At 61.2% G+C, this 18705-nt stretch overlaps 4 protein-coding genes across 22 annotated transcripts; all 4 read left to right on the top strand.

Annotated features, from left to right (window-relative positions):
• Positions 1 to 117: 117 nt before the first annotated feature.
• On the top strand, positions 118 to 3027 carry DPM2 (dolichyl-phosphate mannosyltransferase subunit 2, regulatory). Its single transcript, XM_032130418.1, has 4 exons — positions 118 to 214; positions 610 to 699; positions 1789 to 1891; positions 2187 to 3027. The coding sequence occupies exons 1-4, from the start codon at positions 212 to 214 to the stop codon at positions 2243 to 2245; spliced, it is 255 nt and encodes an 84-aa protein (XP_031986309.1). The 5' UTR covers positions 118 to 211; the 3' UTR covers positions 2246 to 3027.
• Positions 2926 to 6834, top strand: ST6GALNAC4 (ST6 N-acetylgalactosaminide alpha-2,6-sialyltransferase 4). 5 transcript variants are annotated; one of them, XM_032130414.1, is made up of 8 exons: positions 2928 to 3013; positions 3625 to 3836; positions 4611 to 4686; positions 5003 to 5173; positions 5327 to 5739; positions 5859 to 5966; positions 6049 to 6226; positions 6313 to 6834. In XM_032130414.1, the coding sequence occupies exons 3-8, from the start codon at positions 4675 to 4677 to the stop codon at positions 6538 to 6540; spliced, it is 1110 nt and encodes a 369-aa protein (XP_031986305.1). In that variant the 5' UTR covers positions 2928 to 3013; positions 3625 to 3836; positions 4611 to 4674; the 3' UTR covers positions 6541 to 6834. The 5 variants fall into 5 exon arrangements, with proteins under 5 accessions (XP_031986304.1, XP_031986305.1, XP_031986303.1 ...); XM_032130413.1 differs by lacking the exon at positions 3625 to 3836 and having other exon boundaries at positions 2926 to 3013; XM_032130412.1 differs by lacking the exons at positions 2928 to 3013; positions 3625 to 3836 and adding an exon at positions 3988 to 4325.
• Positions 6835 to 7071: 237 nt separating this feature from the next.
• On the top strand, positions 7072 to 11628 carry ST6GALNAC6 (ST6 N-acetylgalactosaminide alpha-2,6-sialyltransferase 6). 14 transcript variants are annotated; one of them, XM_032130405.1, is made up of 7 exons: positions 7487 to 7731; positions 8176 to 8291; positions 9114 to 9178; positions 9313 to 9492; positions 9640 to 10037; positions 10228 to 10335; positions 10414 to 11628. In XM_032130405.1, exons 3-7 carry the CDS (start codon positions 9164 to 9166, stop codon positions 10601 to 10603), a joined length of 891 nt encoding a protein of 296 aa, XP_031986296.1. In that variant the 5' UTR covers positions 7487 to 7731; positions 8176 to 8291; positions 9114 to 9163; the 3' UTR covers positions 10604 to 11628. The 14 variants fall into 14 exon arrangements, with proteins under 14 accessions (XP_031986288.1, XP_031986296.1, XP_031986295.1 ...); XM_032130404.1 differs by having other exon boundaries at positions 7487 to 7755; XM_032130403.1 differs by having other exon boundaries at positions 7487 to 7773.
• A 2124-nt stretch (positions 11629 to 13752) lies between these two features.
• On the top strand, positions 13753 to 18351 carry AK1 (adenylate kinase 1). 2 transcript variants are annotated; one of them, XM_032130394.1, is made up of 7 exons: positions 13753 to 13831; positions 15088 to 15130; positions 16148 to 16183; positions 16714 to 16877; positions 17085 to 17201; positions 17634 to 17825; positions 18131 to 18351. In XM_032130394.1, the coding sequence occupies exons 2-7, from the start codon at positions 15121 to 15123 to the stop codon at positions 18194 to 18196; spliced, it is 585 nt and encodes a 194-aa protein (XP_031986285.1). In that variant the 5' UTR covers positions 13753 to 13831; positions 15088 to 15120; the 3' UTR covers positions 18197 to 18351. The 2 variants fall into 2 exon arrangements, with proteins under 2 accessions (XP_031986285.1, XP_031986286.1); XM_032130395.1 differs by lacking the exon at positions 13753 to 13831 and adding an exon at positions 14849 to 14898.
• The last annotated feature ends 354 nt before the right edge of the window (positions 18352 to 18705 follow it).

The raw sequence follows: 18705 nt of genomic DNA, 5'->3' as shown, positions 1-18705 counted from the left end.
CCGCCCCGCTCCCGGCTCCCCTCCCGGCCCCGCTCCCGGCTCCCCTCCCGGCCGTTTCGCGGCTCCAGGCGGTGACGTTGCTCGGGCGGGGCCTCCCGCGCGCCCCGCCCCCCTCGCCGATTGGCCGCTGCGGGGGCGGGGCCGGCGGAGCGCTCGCTAATTGGCGGCCGCGCCGGAAGGGCGGGGCCGGCGGGGAGGAGGCCGGGGCGCCATGGTGAGTGCGGGCCCAGCCCGGGCCGGGGCGCCGTGGCGGGGGGAGGAAGGGTCCCCGTTCCGCCCGGTAGCACGGGGGGCTTGGGCTGAATCGCGGCCCGGAACCCGGGCGAGGCTCCCTGGCTGCCGCCCCTGCGGAGAGACCGGGCCCGGTGCTTGGAATGTGGTGTGTGAACTGGCTCAGGGAGCTTCCTGCGGAAGGGCCTGGCAGCCCACGCTGGATTATCCCGCCGCAGTTGTCTTATCCACGCGGTGCTCCTGCCCCGGGTTTTCCCGGCCCCACCGGTGTCCCGGCCCCGCAGCAGCGCGGCCGCGTAACCCAGAGCAGGTGCCTTGAGCCGCTCCTGCGCAGGCACGGCCGTGGGGATCCTGCTCTGACTGTCTCTCCCTTCGCAGGCCACAGCGACGGACCAGCTGGTTGGGTTTGGCTTGGTCGCCTTCAGCCTCGTCCTCTTTGTTTACTATACGCTCTGGATCATCGTACTGGTACGGGTTTCCTCTGGCCAGTATAATCCCAGTCATTCCTTACTCAGGTGTTTCCCTGGCCTTTGTTCAGATGATGTTGTGCCTGTGTGCCCGAAGGACTCTTGCCTGCTGCGTTAAAAATTTCAGGGCAGATCTTCCTCTGTGCGCTGGCCCAGTCCTTGTCCCATCTGGGTGTTCCTGGCCTTGCCTGGGCAAGACCAAACATTGATCGTGGTGCCCCCCTGCTGTTCCAACACGTGCTGACCCAACTAGGGCTGGATGAGCTATTGGGAAGAGCTGAAGCCTGGCCCCGATGGAGGTGTAGTCATCAATGCCCACAGTTACATCCGCCAGATTCCTGGTTCTGGTGGGAGATGACAGAGGGAAACATAGCAAGAGACAAATCTTAACAAACCTGGAGCCTGGTAGGAAGGACAAGAGTTTAGGGAATGCAGAGCTCTGGAAAAGTGATTGTGAGGCTGCCCATTTCTGGGGGCACATCAACTGGGGTCGTTAGTGATTTTCTCTCTGGAAAGAAACTTCTCCCCACAAGCTTTCCAGGTGTGAGAGGCCAGGTTCAGCCCTGGGCTAATGTCTGAACTCCGGCCAGTTTCCCCTCTAATTTCAAGGATTTTGAATTCCCCTCTTGCGTCTGCTCCCTCTGCTGCCTGATCCATGTCTGTGCTCCTGGCATTCCCAGAGCTGTAGGAGTATTTGCTGCTGTGTGGGAATTCTCACACCGCTCCCTAGTATCCAGAGCCTTCCACTGGCCTCCACATGGTTATCCTGGTGGGATAACCATGGAACAGAGCTGGTGTCAGCTGCTCCCTTTTGCAGGGCAGAGAGACAGGGATCTGCCGTGTTCTGCACCAGCAGCTCCTCCCATCCCGAGCCCCCGGGGTTGTGGGACCCTGTGCCATCCCCAGTAGCCACCCCTCGTTGTCCAGTGAACCTCAGCCTTCACTGGTTTCTGCGGCTGAGCCACGTGCAGGTCTGGGCACCCTTTTTTTAGCCATCTCACACCAGATATTTCCATGCTTCTCCCAAAACCTCGAGGCTGCACCTCGAGGTGTTGTGTCCACCTGCCAACACCTCTCTCTGTCCCTGCAGCCCTTCATCGACAGTGACCATGGGATCCACCAGTATTTCCTGCCTCGGGAATATGCAGTTATCATCCCTGTGGTGGCTGGGCTGCTGCTGCTGCTATTTATAGGTGAGAGTTACTTCTGTTGTTCTAATTAGAAACTTCTAAATTAGGGAGAGAGAAGAGGGTTGCTAGGAGTTTAGCTAATGTGTGACACCTGTGACACTCTCTGTGGTTACTGCTGCAGCTTAGCCTGGCACAGGACTTGGGGCTGTGTTTGTGTGTGACTTTGGCTGTTTTGAGCCTCTGGGCAGCAGAATTTTCTTGCTCTCTCTGCTGACATTCTTTTCCTCATTACCAGGTGTTTAAGGAGTGCCTGGAATTAAAAGTTTCCTAGCTGAACCTGTTCTCTCTCTCATGGCAGGTGTTTTTATAATTTTCATCATGTGGAAGAGCAGGAAACCTGCCAAGAAATCAGACTGAAGGCCCAGCTGAGGAGATGAGGAGGTGCCCACGCTGCGGCATTGTAGCCAGGAAAAGACTTTTCCTGCAGCTCCAGGCAGACATCTCCTCCAAGGTGCCCAGCACTGAGTTGCTCCACGTTCCCTCCTGCAGAGACTAAATGTAGTTTACAAGTCACTGACGAAAGAGAAGCAGGATTCATCCAAGGCTCATCAAGTGAGGGACCAGAGCCCCTGCTGAGGGACCTGCTCCCCAGCTGCGGCTGCCCAGCCCACTCTCTGGGCACTCCTTCCCCTCAGCTCTGGCTCTGCTCAGTAGTTTGTTCCATCTGGGAATTTTTAAAAAAGTTTACATACAGTTTGTGGGGGTTTTTGATTCAAGTCTGAGAGGAAAGAAATAAGACTTTGGGCTTGGAAAGGACAGGTTTGCCTTCTCCATTTGCTTCTGGAAGGGCTAATCACAGTGCTGGGGGCTCTTGCCTTTCTGAAGAGGGACTCTCATGAGGCTGGGTGCGCAGAGGGTGCAGGGACAGTGCTGCCCTCTGCGTCCCACCATGCACTCACCCAGCTGAGAGGGTGGTGAGGAGATGTCCTGGATCACAAGGAAGTGTTGGGTGTGGTTCCCATCACAGCTGTCAGTCCTGGCTGGATTCCTGCCCTGGACAAGGCTCCGTGTGCCAGCCAGGCTGGGGCTGAGCAAGCAGGTGTGGTGCCAGTGTCCTTCCCCCATGAGGTTTCCTCTCCTGGCAGCTCCCCTGGACCACAGCGAGCAGGATCACCCTCAATAAAGGTCTGTAAGGTCTCGCTCCCTGTCTTCTGCCCATGCCAAGGGGTGCCACAGGCCTGCCAGTGTGGGTTCAGGTGCATGGCCCTGGGAGTGCATGGCATCTTGCTGAGAAGGTCCTGCCAGTGAGGTCAGGCAGGAAAGCACCATAGAGAACCTAGCCCAACTTCGTGCTGGCTCTGCCGTGCTTAAGGCTGCTGTACCCTGCCTGTGGAGGGCAGATTTGGGGCACTCTGACCTTTCTTGCATGTACTGTGAACTTCCTGCCAGCAGCATGTCCCACGGTCTCCCATCCTGCCTGGGGGTGATCCTGGTGGCTGGGGGCACACCAACAGCCACAGGTGTTGCGCTGAACCTGGCTGCAGGAGCCAGTGGAGGGTCCAGAGATGAGGCTCTGGCTGTAGGTTTGTTTCCAGCTCTTGCAGAGGCTGCCAGGCCATGCTGAGCTGTCGAACCCCTTGCTGCCCTTCCCTGCCCCTCACCTTCTGGCCAGGGCTCAGCCCACCCCACAAGGGTGGTTTTGGGCTGGGGCAGAAGGAGGTGAAGGGGGCATGAATTCAGTGGTGACTGAGCAGCTCCAGATGTGACTTCCTCCTCTGGCCTTGTTTCCTGTGCAGGAGCCCAGTGGAATCCCTGTCACTTCTCCCTCTGGTTCCAGGCCTGTTCAGGGCAATTTCTGGGACTGGTTTCAAGGTTGCATCTCGTGTTTCCTTGTCACCAAGGGGAGAAATTAAAGTCCAATGCCCCTGTCCTGGGCCAGCAGGCAGCTCCCTCTGGGGACGCTTCTCATGGGTGCCCTGTGACTTGACCCTGGCAGGAGCAGCTGCAGGTGACGGGGCCGTTGGATGGGGTCTGGGGTACCGAGGGTCTCACCTGCCCCGGTCCCACTCCTGAGCCATTCCGGATCCTTGTGGTGTCCCTGGGCTCATCGGGAGCTGGTGGTGCACGGGGGTGAGAGAGCACCGGGAACAGGAAGGCTGCTGGAACCCCCGGGCGGGAGGGGAGCCTGAGAGAGCCCAGCAAGAGTGGGGGAAGAGTCATGGGGTCGCTACCGACGCACGCGGTAGGGAGCGAGGCGGGGATCGGTATCGGGACACACGAGGGGCGTGCCGGGGTCGGTCCCGGTACGCCGGGAATGAGCCCACGGGCACGGACGGGCGCGTCCCCGGAGGAGCCGGATCGCGGGGCGGGGTAGCCGGAGGCGATCGCGGTGCCGGTCCCGGCAGTGCCTGCTCGGCTCCGCCCTTCCGCGCCCCGCCAGCCCCACTCCGGGCGGGGAGCAGGACCTGCCGGCGGCGGCCCTGGGGGTTCCGGCTCGGTGAGTGGGGCCGGCACCGGGAACCGCGGACTCTGCGCCGGGGGGCATCCCGGCCCCGACCGCTGCCGGGCGGGGCGGCACCCGCGGAGCCACGGGGGGCACTGGACACATGGGGGGACCCCGGGGAGTCGTGGGAATGAGGATGCGTGGGGGGATCCTGGTAATGGCCTCGGGGAGGTCCCGGCACGAGGCGTGGGGGGGAATCCCGGGTGTTGGGGGATAGGGGGGGATCCCGCTGGGCGAGCTCACCCCGGGGTGCCGCCGCTGAGCCCGCTCCGCTTGCAGGGTGCGAGCCTCCACCCTGCCGGTGACCCCCGGATCCCCCCGGTGACTCGCCAGCCCCCCGAGGATGAAGACGCTGGTGAGTACCCGGCGGGGCAGGGGGCGAGGGCCGGTGGGACCCCGCCACCATCGGGGGGCTTCTCGCCCCAAAAGCGGTGCTGGAGGGGGCTGAGCCCGGCTGCTGCCGGTGCCCGCGGGCGGTACGGAGTCCGTAGGGCGTGCGGGCATCGCCGCTGGCGGAAGCGAGCCGGGGCCAGCACCTCGCACCACTCCTCCCAACACACCCCAACACCCTCCGAGGGGCAGTTCCCTCATGGCCACGGGAGCCACCGGCCTCTGGCGCGGGGCCGGTGCACGTGGACAAGCCCGGAGAACTTCCCCTCCTCTGCTTCTAGGTCCAGCTCTTCCTAACGCTGGTGTGCGCAGTGGTGGTGGCGGTGCTGTACATTCTGCTGAGCTCCAAAGCCCGCGTGCAGCCTTGCTGCCCGGGCCTGGGGCTGCGGGACAGCCCCACTACATCCAGCATCCGCAGCTTCCAGGGGTACAGCCGCGTTCCCGACGGGAAGGTGCGTGGGGGTGGGGCTGCACTGGGGCTGGTGGAGCAGCTCAGCCCACCTGTGCCTCAGTTTTCCTGTCCTTTGGGAAGGGCAGGCAGGGGCTGTGGTGTATCCAGCTGCTGCGGGAGGGAAGGAGGAGCTGATGGTGCCATCTCCCTACAGCCGCTGGAGCGAGTGCTGTGCCGCCACTGTGCCATTGTCTCCAGCTCGGGGCAGATGCTGGGCTCGCAGCTAGGAGAGGCCATCGACCGGCAGGAGTGTGTTGTGCGCATGAACCATGCCCCCACCGCCGGCTACGAGCAGGACGTGGGGACACGCAGCACTATCCGAGTGGTCTCACACACCAGCGTTCCACTGCTGCTGAGGAACCAGCCCTACTTCTTCCAGCAGTCCCAGGAGACCCTCTACTTCATCTGGGGGCCAGCAAAGAAGTTGAACAGGGAGAAGGTGGGCCCAACCTACCAGGCACTGCTCGAGGTGATGGAAAAGTACCCCCAGTTGCAGATCTACACCCTGACTGAGGAGAAGATGACATACTGTGATGACGTCTTCCAGAATGAGACAGGGAAGAACAGGTACTGCTGGCTCCTGAGGAGCCCTGTCAGGTCCCCCTGACATACCACCTGTCCCCTCTGTAGTGTGGCCAGGCCAGCAGCAGTGCCACCCACTCCTGTGTGACCAAGATGCTTTGCAGGATGAAATCCGGCTCCTTCCTGAGCACAGGCTGGTTCACCATGATCCTGGCCATGGAGCTGTGCGAGCAAATCCATGTGTTCGGCATGGTCAGTGACAGCTACTGCAGGTGTGTGGAAGGTGGCAGGGGCAGGCGTGGGGTGGTCTGGTGTCCCTCCAAGTCCCACACTCACCCTCTCCCCTCCTGCCAGGGAGAAGAACCACTCCAGTGTGCCGTACCACTACTTTGAGAAGGGTAAGCTGGACGAGTGCAAGATGTACCTGATGCACGAGCTTGCTCACCATGCAGGGCACCGCTTCATCACTGAGAAAGCCATCTTCTCTCGCTGGGCCAAGAGGAAGAACATTGTCTTCAACCACTCATCCTGGGTAGGCGAGTAGGGCGCCAGCTGTGGGGTGGGGCAGCCGGAACCTCGGCAGCAGGGCAGCTCTCATCCTGCAGCAACACGTCTCAGCTCTGCCAGTGCCACGTTGGACACCTTTTGCTAAGCCCTGGAGCGGGGAGTCTCCATCTCTGCAGCAGCAGTGCCTGTTTCCCCAGCTGGTGGATGGGCTGGGAACCCTCGTGTTTGTACATGGGGCGCATGAGCTGGACCCACGGAGCCCCATCAGCTCCAAACACCTGCTTGGATGGACCCAGGGAGACCCAGTTTTCCACCCACTCTACTAGGAGGAGTATTTAATGCAGGATTAGACATGCTGCTGGACTCCAGCAGGGCATGGGCCACAAGCTGGTGCCTCTCACAAGGACAAAGCTCTACTGTGGTCCTTGCTCCACTTGTGCCCTCTGGACAGTGCTGGGTGTGGGGTGCAGGCAGCTGGATCCAGGCTCTGCCTTCTGCTACTTGGTGCCTGCATCCCCTCAGCTGGGAAGCCCTGAAGCCACACGGGCCCTAGGGGCTCCGAGTTGCCTTGTCACAAGTGTCCTTGGATTCAGACCAAAGTAAACGTGCCTATTAAAATTGATTTTAACTCAATAGTGCCCCTTGCTGTGCCCCTTGTGGCTGTAGGACAGGACAGGGAATGAGGGAGGAGGGGATACTCAGCAGCTTGTCACAGGCTGCCAGGCTATAAATAAGAGGGGGAGGTGACAATGGGGTAGAGCTGAGCCTAAACATGGAAGAGGGTGCTGAAAGCAGTTGAGGTTATTTAGGAACCAGCAGCTGCATCTGTGCAGGATGGGTGCTGGGTCTGGGGTGATCCTCAGTCCCACAGGGCGCAGTGCTGCTGGGCTGTCACATGGCAGCTCCCATGTTCCTGGAGAGATGGGACATGCCATGGGCACGTGTGGCCCTGAGCCCACAGCAGCTCTTTGAACATGTAAACAGATGCCACATGTTTGGATGGGTCCGGTGGTATCTGGGGCCGGGGGTGAGAGGATGGGCAGGCATCCTGGGGTGCAGTGAGGAGCAAGTGGTCCAGGAACTGCGGGAGCTGCCACAGCCCTACGCAGGGCAAGGCATCACCGGCACAGCGCAGCCAGAATCCCTGTGGACAGGCGTCACGGATGTAGGTCCCTGCCAGCGGTGGAGCCCCCTCCCTGCGCCACGAAGCCCCCCAGCGCGGGGCCCTGAGCTCCCGGCCCCCGCGGGGGAGACCGGCATCCCAGCGATGCGCTGCGCCCGGCAGCGGCTCAGGCACGGCGTGCTGCTCCTGGCACAGCCGGGCAGCGCTGTCCGCACCGGTGCCCTCGGGGACAGGAGGATTAGTCCCGGCCTTTCCCGGCGGCCGTCCCGGCGGCACTAGGACCGGCGGCCCTCCCGATCCCTGGAGGGCGGCAGTAGGACCCGGCGGTGCTCCGCATCCCGTGAGGGCGGCACTAGGACCCGGCCTGGGCGGCGGCAGCGGCACGATCTGTGTCGGCAGCGATATCGGTAGCGGTAGCGGCAGCGGTATCGGTAGCGGCAGCGGTATCGGTAGCAGCAGCGGCAGCGGTATCGGTAGCGGCAGCGGTATCGGTAGCGGGGCGCACTGCGGGGCGGAACGGTCGGTGGAGTTCGCGCGGCCAGGCTGGGCCCGTTCGGCCGGTGCAGGGGCGGAACGCGCCGTGGCCGGGCGGGGGAGCGGCCCCGGGGCCGGTGCACGGGGGATAGAGGGGTAGGAAGGGTCCGGCTCCCTCCCGTGTTGCTGCGGCCGCTGCCGGGGGTGGGGGGGATGTTCCCGGGGGTGAGGGAGGACTCGCACGTAGGAGTGGCGGGAGGTTCGCACCCGGGGCCGGGTGGGTTTTTCCTTCCCGGGGGGCGGAAGGGCTCGCATCCGCGGCTGGGGGACCCCCGGCGGAGGAAGGGGGCCGGGTCTGAAGCAGCATTTTCCCGTAGAGCGGGCAGCGTGAGTCCCGGTGCCGGCCATGGCCGAGCCCGCCGCAGGGGCCGGGCAGCACCCGCCGCCCGCGGGGCGCAGGAGGTGACGGTCTCCCCATGAGAGCCCCCGCCAGGTAAGGCCGCGGGGTCCCGCCCTCGGGGCCCCTCCGTGGGGTCCCACATGGCCCGAGAGTTATGGAGGGAGCGAAGTGGGGTCCGGGAGTGGGGGTCCCACAGCGTCCCCAGCCCTTGCACGACGAAGCCCCCCAGCAGCACCACGTCCGGCCATGGCCTGGGCTCCCCGGGCAGGCTGGTACCTTCTGGCACCACCTCTAGCCCTGAGAGCGTTTCGAGGTGTCAGCTCCCCCCAGGGGTTGATCTCAGGCTGTTGCATAATTTTCCTTGTGACAATTAGTAAAGAAGCTTCAGTGGTTTTAAATTTCCACTTGCTTGGAGAGCTGCAGGAATGGCTGGGGCTCACTAACCAGGGCTCCCAAAACTAAACTGGGTCAACCCGCTTTGAGTGGAGGTTAGAGTGGGTCCCGGGGCTGGAGAGGTCCCTGCAGGTCTTCTGGATGCAAGCCCATGCATGCACTGACTGGGGCAGGCCTCACTTCCTTGCATTCCCTCTTGTTCCAAGACTGCTCTGGTGGTGGTTTTAATGGAATTTTACGGCACAAGCAGCAGGTTGACCCCCCCTAACCCTGCGGTTTGAGTGGTTTCATCCCCACGAGGGGAGGATAATCCTCCCTGGAGACCAGCTTAATGTGGGGATCCTGGAGTCTGCCCAGCCTCTGCCCACAGCATTTCTTTTCCCCTCATTGATTCCGGGGGATTGTTCTCCTCTTCAGAGGGGGACCTGGAGATTTATCCCGTGTACACCTGATCCTGTACCCCCACCAGCCTGGCAGCCTGGGGATGATGGGCCAGGCTGGGGATGACTGTGTGCCTTGCAGGTGCTCGCAGGACGCCGGCAATCACTGTGTGCTGAGGCCGGCACAGAGACATGAGTGGCAGCACGGTGAGTGCCAAGAGAATCACCCCGGGGACCTCCCTGGGGACAGCAGGCATCCTGCTGGAGATGCCGTGGGAGTGGGGTGGATGCCAACACCCGTGGGGTGGGGGCAGCGGCTGACGCTCTCCCCCCGCCCGCAGAGCCAGCGTGCCGCCGCCCTGGGGGTCCTCTTTGCCCTGATCATGTTGCTGATCATCTACAGCTCTGGCAACGGGAACGAGGTCTTCCCCTACAGCCGCCTGCGGGGCAGAGCCCGCCGGCCCCCCGACCTCAAGAAGTGGGGCGTGAAAAGCGGGTACCTGCCAGTCTGTGGGAACAAGGTACGAGCTGGGCAGCAGGGCCCGGCCTCGGCGGTGACACAGGGTCTGTCTCTCTGCTGGCAGAGGACAGTGGCTCTGCAGGGGACAGTAATACCCTGTCCACGGTGACACCAAAAGTCACCTGCCCACGGCACTTGTCATCACCAGACCCTGACTGCCCGCTGCCACCAATGCGTCATTGTCACCAGCTCCAGCCACCTCCTGGGCACCCACCTGGGCACGGTCATCGACGGGGCTGAGTGCACCATCCGCATGAACGACGCTCCCACCACAGGCTACAATGCTGATGTGGGCAACAAGACCAGCTTCCGTGTGGTGGCTCATTCTAGCCTCTACCGTGTCCTCAAGCGGCCCCAGGAGTTTGTCAATAAGACCCCAGAGACCATCTTCATCTTCTGGGGGCCGCCCACCAAGATGCAGAAGAGTCTCCTGAAGATCATCCAGCGCGTCTGCACCTCCTTCCCCAACATGACAGCCTACGTTGTCTCCCCCGGCCGCATGAAGCAGTTTGATGACCTGTTTCGGGGTGAGACAGGGAAGGACAGGTACCTCAAAGCCACCTCCTGTGTTATGTCCCCCTTTCTCCAGGTTCCCAAGACAGAGCTGACTCTTGGAGCTGCTTCATGGGCCGCAGCATTGAGCTGGGGGTCCCTGAGGCAGGCTGGGGACACTGACAGGGTCCATTATCCTCATCACCTCGCCCCTGTCATCCTTCCTGCTGTCTTTCCTCCCCAGGGAGAAGTCTCGCTCATGGCTCAGCACCGGCTGGTTCACCATGGTGATCGCGGTGGAGCTGTGTGACGCTGTCCACGTCTATGGCATGGTGCCACCCAGCTACTGCGGGTAAGGAGACCCCCAAGCCCCCACCCCAGCACATGACCCCACCATGGGGCTCACCCAATGTTTCTTTCCCCACTGCAGCCGCCGTCCCCCACCTCGCCGCCTGCCCTACCACTACTACGAGCCGAAGGGCCCCGATGAGTGCACGACCTACATCCACAACGAGCGGAGCCGCAGGGGCAATCACCACCGCTTTATCACTGAGAAGAGGGTCTTTGCCAGCTGGGCCAACCTCTACAACATCACCTTCTCCCACCCCACCTGGACCTAGGGGCTGCCTCATGCCTGCTGGGCAGACCCCTGGATCTGGGATGGATGAGGGTTCCCCTGCATCCTCCTGGGAGCAGTGGGAGCCAGGCATCAGGGTGCCACCACCTGCCTCCCACAGGACCACTGCTGTTGTGCATGGTGGCTCCTTGCACCTGGGATGTGTTGGGTTTTGAGCTGGTTTTTGGGGGCCAGGTAGTGAATGTAAAGATTGGGGTGTCCCCCGCTCCATGTGCAGGGTACTGGGGCATGATATCCTGCCCCATCCTAGTCCATGCAGATTGCACCCCCTGGGAGCCTACAAGGGGGTTCCAGGTCCTCTCAGCTCAGTTTTGGGTTGCATCACTTCTGGGGTCACCACAGAGACTGTTTCCCCCAACCTTCTGGGTTGGGAAACCCCCTCTTGGAGTTCAGCCCCCCTCTGCCATCCCCAGCCCCCTCATCCCAGTCCTCAGTCATCCTTCTCTCAGCAGAACCCCACAGTTTTTTGTGGGGCCCTGTGGGGGTGACATTGCCACCCTCCCTGCCCCAGCACCCCAAAAACACTAGCCTCTCCCAGCACTGCTGCTCCCCACACTGCCAAAACCTTTTCTAACTGAAAGATGGAATTTTTGGGAGCTTTTTGGGGGTTTTGGCTTTTTTTCTCCCCACTTCTAACCCTGGGGTTTGTACTTGGGTTTCCTGGACAAAGGAACAAGCAGGAACTGCTCTTTAGTGGTAACGAAGGGCCAGCAGCTGCTTATAAACAATTAAAAACTGGTCAGGTAATGGGGGGTAGTGATGCCTCTTGGCACCCTGTGGCTGGGACAGGACTTTGTTATTAATTTCTCAGCAGCAGAGACGTTAATTTGGGAAAAACAACTAAATATGGCATGTTTGGGTCCTGAGCCTTGGCAGGAATCCATTTCTCCGTTTCCCTCTGGCTGTGGCTGGGGTTTTGGGGGGCTCGGTGCTGGGGGAAGCAGTGGGGTGCCCATGTTTTGTAATGGTTTGTACAGGAATAAATATTGCTGCAGTCTGTTGCCTTGAGCCCTGGCTCTGGATGGGTTTTTGGGGATGCTGGCAGTGATCCCCAGCCCACAGCAGTGCTGTCCCTGGGTCTGGCAGGGTGACCAGCATGTCCAGGTGGGATCCATGTCCAGTCCCTGGCTGACTCCAGCTCTGAGCCACCTCCACAGTGCAGGTGGCAGCTGAGACCTCCCCAGCTTGTGTCACTCCCAGCCAGGTGCCCTGGGGTCACAGGGTCTTGGGACAGGGTCTCTGCAGCCACAGAGGAGGAGGGAAGGGCAGGTAAGTACAAGGACTTGGAGATCACCGTTGCTTGTCTCAAAGTCTGTTGCCACAGAACTTTGCTGTGAGATGGGCACAGAAGGGAGCAGGATGATGACACTGGCTCTAGGCCTGGTCTGGCACATCCTGGGTAACACATCCAGACAAGGGTTCCCACGGTGGCAAGCTGTGGAGGGGCAACTGCTCATACACACATCACTGGTCACCCCAAGTTATGGGATAGACAGCATCTGCAGCCACCGAAGGCCCTCTTCCCCCTGCCTAAAATGCCTGAGACTTCTATGTAAGTTAAGGCATCGTAAAAGGAATTTGAGATAAGATAAAGGTGGTACTATTGTCCAAGCATTATCTCAGATTAGGGGATGGTAAACAAAACTGGGCGAGAAGAATGTGTCACTGATAATGAGGAAAAGCCAACCCAGTAACTGGTGGAATCAGCTCCAGCTGGGTGAAAGGTAATTCTGGCAGGAGGGGGATCACAATCTACTCGAAGACAAAGACTGAACATGGGATTAATTAGCATTAGAAGAGAGGGAATAATTTAACCAATGGAATAAGGGAATTACGTAGCCAATGAGCATTAATGCCTTCATTTGCAAAAAGGTAGAGATAGTGAAAAGTTTTCAACAACTTCGGGATCCTCACTACCATGAAGACCAGGGTGAAGGACTAAAAGGATGCTGAGCGATCCACGGGTGGTGACAATCTTCTGCTTGACCGATGTCTCTCTCTCCCCCACCCCTTTTCTACTTCTTTCTCTACCTCATTTTATTGTTAAATAAAATCTGTACTATTGGCTTTGGCATACGGCATCTCTCACTAATCAAATCTTAACAAGGATACAACAGCCCCGGGGTTTTACACCCCTGGAGCTGGGGGGGAGGGATGTGCAAGCTGGGGGTGGGGGCATAGGGACATGGGGATGGGATGGGGACATAAGGACATTCGGGACAAGGATGGTGACAGTAGGGATGGGATGGGACCGGAATGGGGACAGGAATGGGGACATTAGGGACAGGGATGAGAATTAGGGATAGGGATGGCGACATGAGAACGGAATGGGAGCAGAAAAGGGGAGGCGACATGCGGACAGTGATGAGAAGAGCATTCTCCTCCGAGGAGCTGGGGGCGGAGGCGCGGGGAGCCCCGAAGACCCCAGACCCGGCAGGGTGAGGGCTCCCACTGAAGGCGGACCCGCGCCCCCGAGCCGTGCCGGGGTTAACCGCGTCCTCCCCACCCCTGCACGCGCGGGCGGCCGCGGCCCCGCCGTTGTCCGTCCGTTGTCCCCCCGGTAGCCCTCCGTTGTCCGTCCGTTGTCCGTCTGTTGTCCGTCTGTTGTCCGTCCGTTGTCCCCCCCGTTCTCCCTCCCGTTCTCCCCCCGTTGTTCCCCCCGTTGTTTCTCCCGTTGTCCCCACGTTGTTCCCCCCGTTCTCCCCACGTTGTTCCCCCCGTTCTCCCCCCGTTCTCCCTCCCGTTGTCCCCCCCGTTCTCCCCCCGTTGTTCCCCCCGTTGTTTCCCCCGTTGTCCCCACGTTGTTCCCCCCGTTCTCCCCACGTTGTTCCCCCCGTTCTCCCCCCGTTCTCCTTCCCGTTCTCCCCCTCGTTCTCCCCCCGTTCTCCCCCCGTTGTTCCCCCCGTTGTTTCCCCCGTTGTTCCCCCCGTTGTTTCCTCCGTTCTCCCCCCGTTCTCCCTCCCGTTCTCCCCCCCGTTCTCCCCCCGTTGTTCCCCCCGTTGTTTCCCCCGTTGTTTCCCCCGTTCTCCCCCCCGTTGTCCCCTCGTTGTCCCCCTGTTGTTCCCCCGGTTCTCCCCCCGTTCTCCCTCCCTGTCGCCCCGCGCCGCCCGCTCGCGCTGCCGGTGCCGCGCGCTCCCGGCGTGCCCCGCGCGCCGCCGTGCTCTATAAATAGCGGTACCGGCGGGCACGGCGCGGGCGGCGGCCGGTCCAGGTCAGTGCGGGACCCCCGCGGGGCCCGGGCCCGGGGCAGTGCAGGAGCCCGGGGAGCCTTTGCTTGGCGCTTGCGAGGGGTGGCGGGGGCACTGCAGCGGTGCTGGAGCAGCCCGGTCCGGGGAATCCGGCCCCAGGGAGGGGCTGCGGGGGGCTGGATGCCGGTGGGATGGGAGGGGTGGGTTGGAGCTGGCGGTGAGGTGAGATTGCCGGAGGCACCCCGGGGTGCAGCCCGCAACGGCCTTGGCTGGGGAGTCACAAGGCCACCCTGCACCCCCCCACCCAGCCCCCTCCCCAGCCCCGACCCGAGCGGGTCAGCGCCCCCCATCCCCCCCCCCTCGCCTCTGGACCAGTCACCTCCACATCACCCTCACCCTGCACCCATGGGACCGGCACCACACTGGATCAGGCGCCCAGCCCGCACTGAGAGCCGGGGCTGCCCGTAGCGTCTCATCGCCCCACCAAGAGTGGTGCCAGCTGTCTTGGGTCTCAGCATCCCCACAGTTAGGAAGTCGGGGCTCCTGCACCCCCCAAACCTCGTCGGGGCCATCTCAGGACCCTCAGGCATCTCCCACCCGCAGCGCTGGTGGGACGTGACCCGGTGCCGGTTTCAGTCCGGCCATTCTTAGCCTCTGCCCTTTCGAGGTTGTAACACGACCTGTCAGCGGCCACCGGCTCCTCTGGTCACAGAATGCCCCATCCCTGCTCCTCGTCCAGCCGGTTTGGGGTGACGCACTGTGGCCAAGCAGGTCGTGTGCTGCGGGGCTGGGTGTGGGCAGGCGGGGTGGCCAAGCACCCCCCCCGAAGTCCTGGGGGTGCAGTGGGGTGCTGCAAGCCCCTCCTTAGGACACCCCGCTCAAACCAGCCCGTGGGGAGCTGGGGGTGCCGTCATCCCTTGGTGTCCTGGTGGCACTGGGCATCCCGAGCGGGTTTCCGGCTGTTGGGCAGCACCCCAGGCATTGGGATGTGGGCAGGGCAGGGGAGGATGCCGGCAACGTCACCACGCGTCACCCGGCATGGGGATGCCCTTACCGCAGCCGGATGCAGAGGGTGACTGCTGGGAGCCAGGTGAGTGATGGCCGCAGAAGCAGAGATCCTCAGCTCCCTATTTCAGGGAGAAGCCAGGAGTTGTGTCTTCCGTCCCACCTCCCCAGCCTGCCCTTGGAGCCAAAAAGGGAAACCCTTTCTCTCCCCAGACGCTTGGTGACCCGTGTGTCACTGATGTGCTGAGTTGTTTATCCTGCTCTTCCCTTGCAGCCTTAAGTGCTTCTGTGCCTAGACCACGGCAGCATGTCGGCAGGTGAGTGATCCGTCTGCATCTCCCTGTCTCCCTTGTATCCATTCCCTTGGTTGCCTGCATCAATCCCCCCTGGAATTAATCCACTTCATCCCCACAGCATCCATTCCCTCTGTACCCCCTTGGTCCCCCCTGCATCCACCCCTTCTGCGTTCCCCTTCCCTCTCTTCCTCTGTCCCCTCTGTCCCCCCTGCATTTGTCCCCATTACATGCAGCCCCTGGTCCTCCTTGCATTCCTCCCCTCCACCCCTCCCCCATGTCCTTGCCTCTCTCTCTTCTGTCCATCCCCCGTGTCCCTCCAGCCCCTACACACACCCCACATCCCATTGGTCCCTGCCAGCCACTTGGCTCCATCCCCAGCCCTGGGGAGTGCTGGGTGCCAAGGAGTTGAAATTTCATCCAGCTGTAATCAGGAGATGGGAAAGTGGCCCCAGAGCAGCTCAACTTTATTCTTAGCTCTGCTTCCCCCTGTGGCATCACACCCTGGCATCACCCCACCCCACAGCTGGTGCACAGATCCCACAGGTGGTGAGAACCCTGTGCCAGGGTGCTGGGGATGGGGTGGCCAGTGCCACTTGCACGTTGGCCACCAGGTCCAGGGACCGATGCTGGGGTCCAGAGACTGCTGGGGTTGTGCCAGGTGCTCAAGGTGGCCGTGCCAATCCAAGCCTGCCACAACCCCTGTTAGCCTGCCGGGGTGACACGCCGGCCACAGGGATGGATGAGGCCAGTCCCTGCCTGCGGTGGAGTCGTGGACAATGACCCACGTGGTAGTGGGATTCCAGCCCCATGGCCGAGGTGCCATGGGGTCTTTGTGCTCAGATGTGTCCAGACATCCCAGCCTGCCCAGGTGACCAGGACACGCGTCTGCTTCCCTCTCCATCTTCCCCCAGGACTCTGGGATCGGTCCCCTCCATCCCCAGAGATGCCTGCCCTGGATCTGGCACCCCCTGGGGACACCTCACTCCCCGATGGACCTTTTGGCTTTTGATAATTATTTTTTTCCTTTCTCTCCTCCAGAAAAGCTCAAGCAGCACAAAATCATCTTTGTGGTGGGTAAGTCTGTGTCCAGGTCCTGTCACTGGTGGGGTCAGCCCAGGCCTTTTCCCTGTACCTCTAGGCTGGGGAGACAGGGCTGGAGGCTGAGACTGGGCTATTCCCAGGCACTGCAGGATGTCCATGGCTCCAGCTTGGCTCTTCGAGGCCACATGGGGTATGCTGGGACCAGGAGAGGTGTATACCAGGAGTATGCTGACACCAGAGAGGTGTCTGGTGACAGTAAACCACTGGGGGTTGATGTGACAACAAACCCCTGGGAGGTAAAGTGATAAAACCTTGGTTGGTGATGCCCTGGGTGTCATCAGGGTGTGGTGATGTCCTGGGTGCCATCAGGCAGTGGTGATGGCCAGGTGCCAATAGAACAGTGGCAACCTCTGGAGAAGCTCTGTCCATCCACCTGGTGCTTGGCTTCGGGAGACCAACCAACATGTCACCAAGTTCTGAGGACTCCTGTGTGTCTGTGTTGCTGCTCCCATGTACCCCTCCCTCTCCTTACCCATGGCTTGGGGCACACATGTGCCTTGCAGGTGGCCCTGGCTCAGGGAAAGGGACACAGTGTGAGAAGATCGTGCAGAAGTATGGCTACACCCACCTCTCCACGGGGGACCTGCTGCGGGCAGAGGTCAGCTCGGGCTCAGATCGGGGCAAGAAGCTGAAGGCCATCATGGAGAAAGGAGAGCTGGTGCCCCTGGTGAGTCCTCACCAGCCACCAGCTGCCACATGGTGGGGTGTGCAGGGGTGGCAGTGGGGACACCAGATACTACAGTAATGCTTGACACATGACTCAGGCATCTCTGGCCCTGCTGTCCCAGGGTAGGGTTTGCAGCAGGGATTGGGAATGCTGGGTGGGAGTCGTTGTCCCATATCAGCCCTAGAAGCTCTGTCCTCCCCTCTCCAGGACACTGTGCTGGACATGCTGCGGGATGCCATGGTGGCCAAAGCAGACGTGTCCAAGGGCTTCCTGATCGATGGCTACCCCCGCGAGGTGAAGCAGGGAGAGGAGTTTGAAAAGAAGGTGAGAGCTGGTGCCGTGCTGTGCTATGCTGGGCCATGCCACACACCAGCATAGCACAGGGACTCAATCCAGCAGCAGCCTGGCCTCTCCATCCCAGCGAAGATCACATCCCAGAAGGGTCTAAACTGGGCAGCAGGTCCCCCTGCCTCAGGGACAGCCTGTGCCCAGAGCACAGTGAGAGGGACCAGGGTGTCCTCAGGCTGATAGTGCGTGACAACAGTGCTGACATGATGGTGATGGCAGGGAGCCAGGGCTTGGCCACAGTGTCCCTTTGCCTCCTACATGGCCCTAGAGACCACTGGAACAGTGTCCTGGTGCCCCCAGAACAATGCGGAGGGAGACAGAAGATGGTGTGGGGACTGCTACCATCCCAAACCAAAGCAGACCCACACCAACTCAGTGTGGTGACAAGTGTGTCCCCTCTGTCCACAGATCGCCCCCCCCACACTGCTGCTCTACGTGGATGCGGGGAAGGACACAATGGTGAAACGCCTGCTGAAGCGAGGTGAGACAAGTGGGAGGGTGGATGACAACGAGGAGACCATCAAGAAGCGTTTGGAGACCTACTACAAGGCCACTGAGCCTGTCATTGCCTTCTACAAGAGCAGAGGCATCGTCCGCCAGGTAAGCAGGAATGTGGCTGATGCCAGCACCCTCCAGCCCTATGCCTTGGGGCTTGTGTCCCAGGGGAGGGGAAGTGATGGATGGGGATGACGAGGGAAGCAGGAAAACTCAATCCTGCCTAGTTTGGGGTGGGCTTGAGCCCTCTCATTCCCACCACGACCCCCTCCAAGGGTGGCCTGCACCCCTTTGCCGTAAATGAGCCCTGGTCTCTTCACCCATGGCCAAAATGCATCCTTGGAAGAGCTCCAGTTGCTCTCGGATGAGAGCCCTCGAGCGAGTCCCTCAGCTAACCCCTCTGTACCCAGCTCAATGCCGAGGGCTCCGTGGAGGAGGTTTTCCAGCAGGTCTGCACCCACCTCGACTGCCTGTAACCAAACCCCTGGCCCCACTCCCCCCAGTGCACTCCAGCAGAGACAGCGGAAGCGGCTTTATCCTGTTTTCGTGGACAGAGCCACGCGGAGGAAATTTCAAGGACATTGTGTTTGGCTCTTTCCCGTCTCTCCCCAGTAAAGTTCACTTTAATGAATCCAGACTTTATCTTTTTCTTCTGTTGCAGGAAATGAGTTTTTCTTTCCAGAGGGGTTTTTTTTTTTCTCACCCTCTGTCCCCCCCTGCCCCTCTGGAGCTGATTAAGGGCAGGAAGCGGGTGTTTATCCCACCGGGGCAGTGGGATGCTGCGCTCAGAGGAAGGGAGGGAGCATCCCAGCCGCTTGCCCTGGCTTCCCAATCCGTGGCCTGCAGGGAGCCTGCTCCTGCATCCTCCAGCCAGTCCCAGCCACCCTCATTCTGTCCCGATTGCTGAACCCCCTCGTGCTCTGGGTGTGTGTCCAGACACACAGACAAGTCTGAGTCGTGTCCTGCACATGCGTCCCTTCCTCTC

Source organism: Corvus moneduloides, chromosome 21, assembly GCF_009650955.1.
Source record: "Corvus moneduloides isolate bCorMon1 chromosome 21, bCorMon1.pri, whole genome shotgun sequence".
In the NCBI taxonomy this organism is placed as follows: Eukaryota; Metazoa; Chordata; class Aves; order Passeriformes; family Corvidae; genus Corvus; species Corvus moneduloides.
The sequence above is the reverse complement of the archived record's forward strand: the minus strand, read 5'-3'. Positions and strand labels throughout refer to the sequence as shown.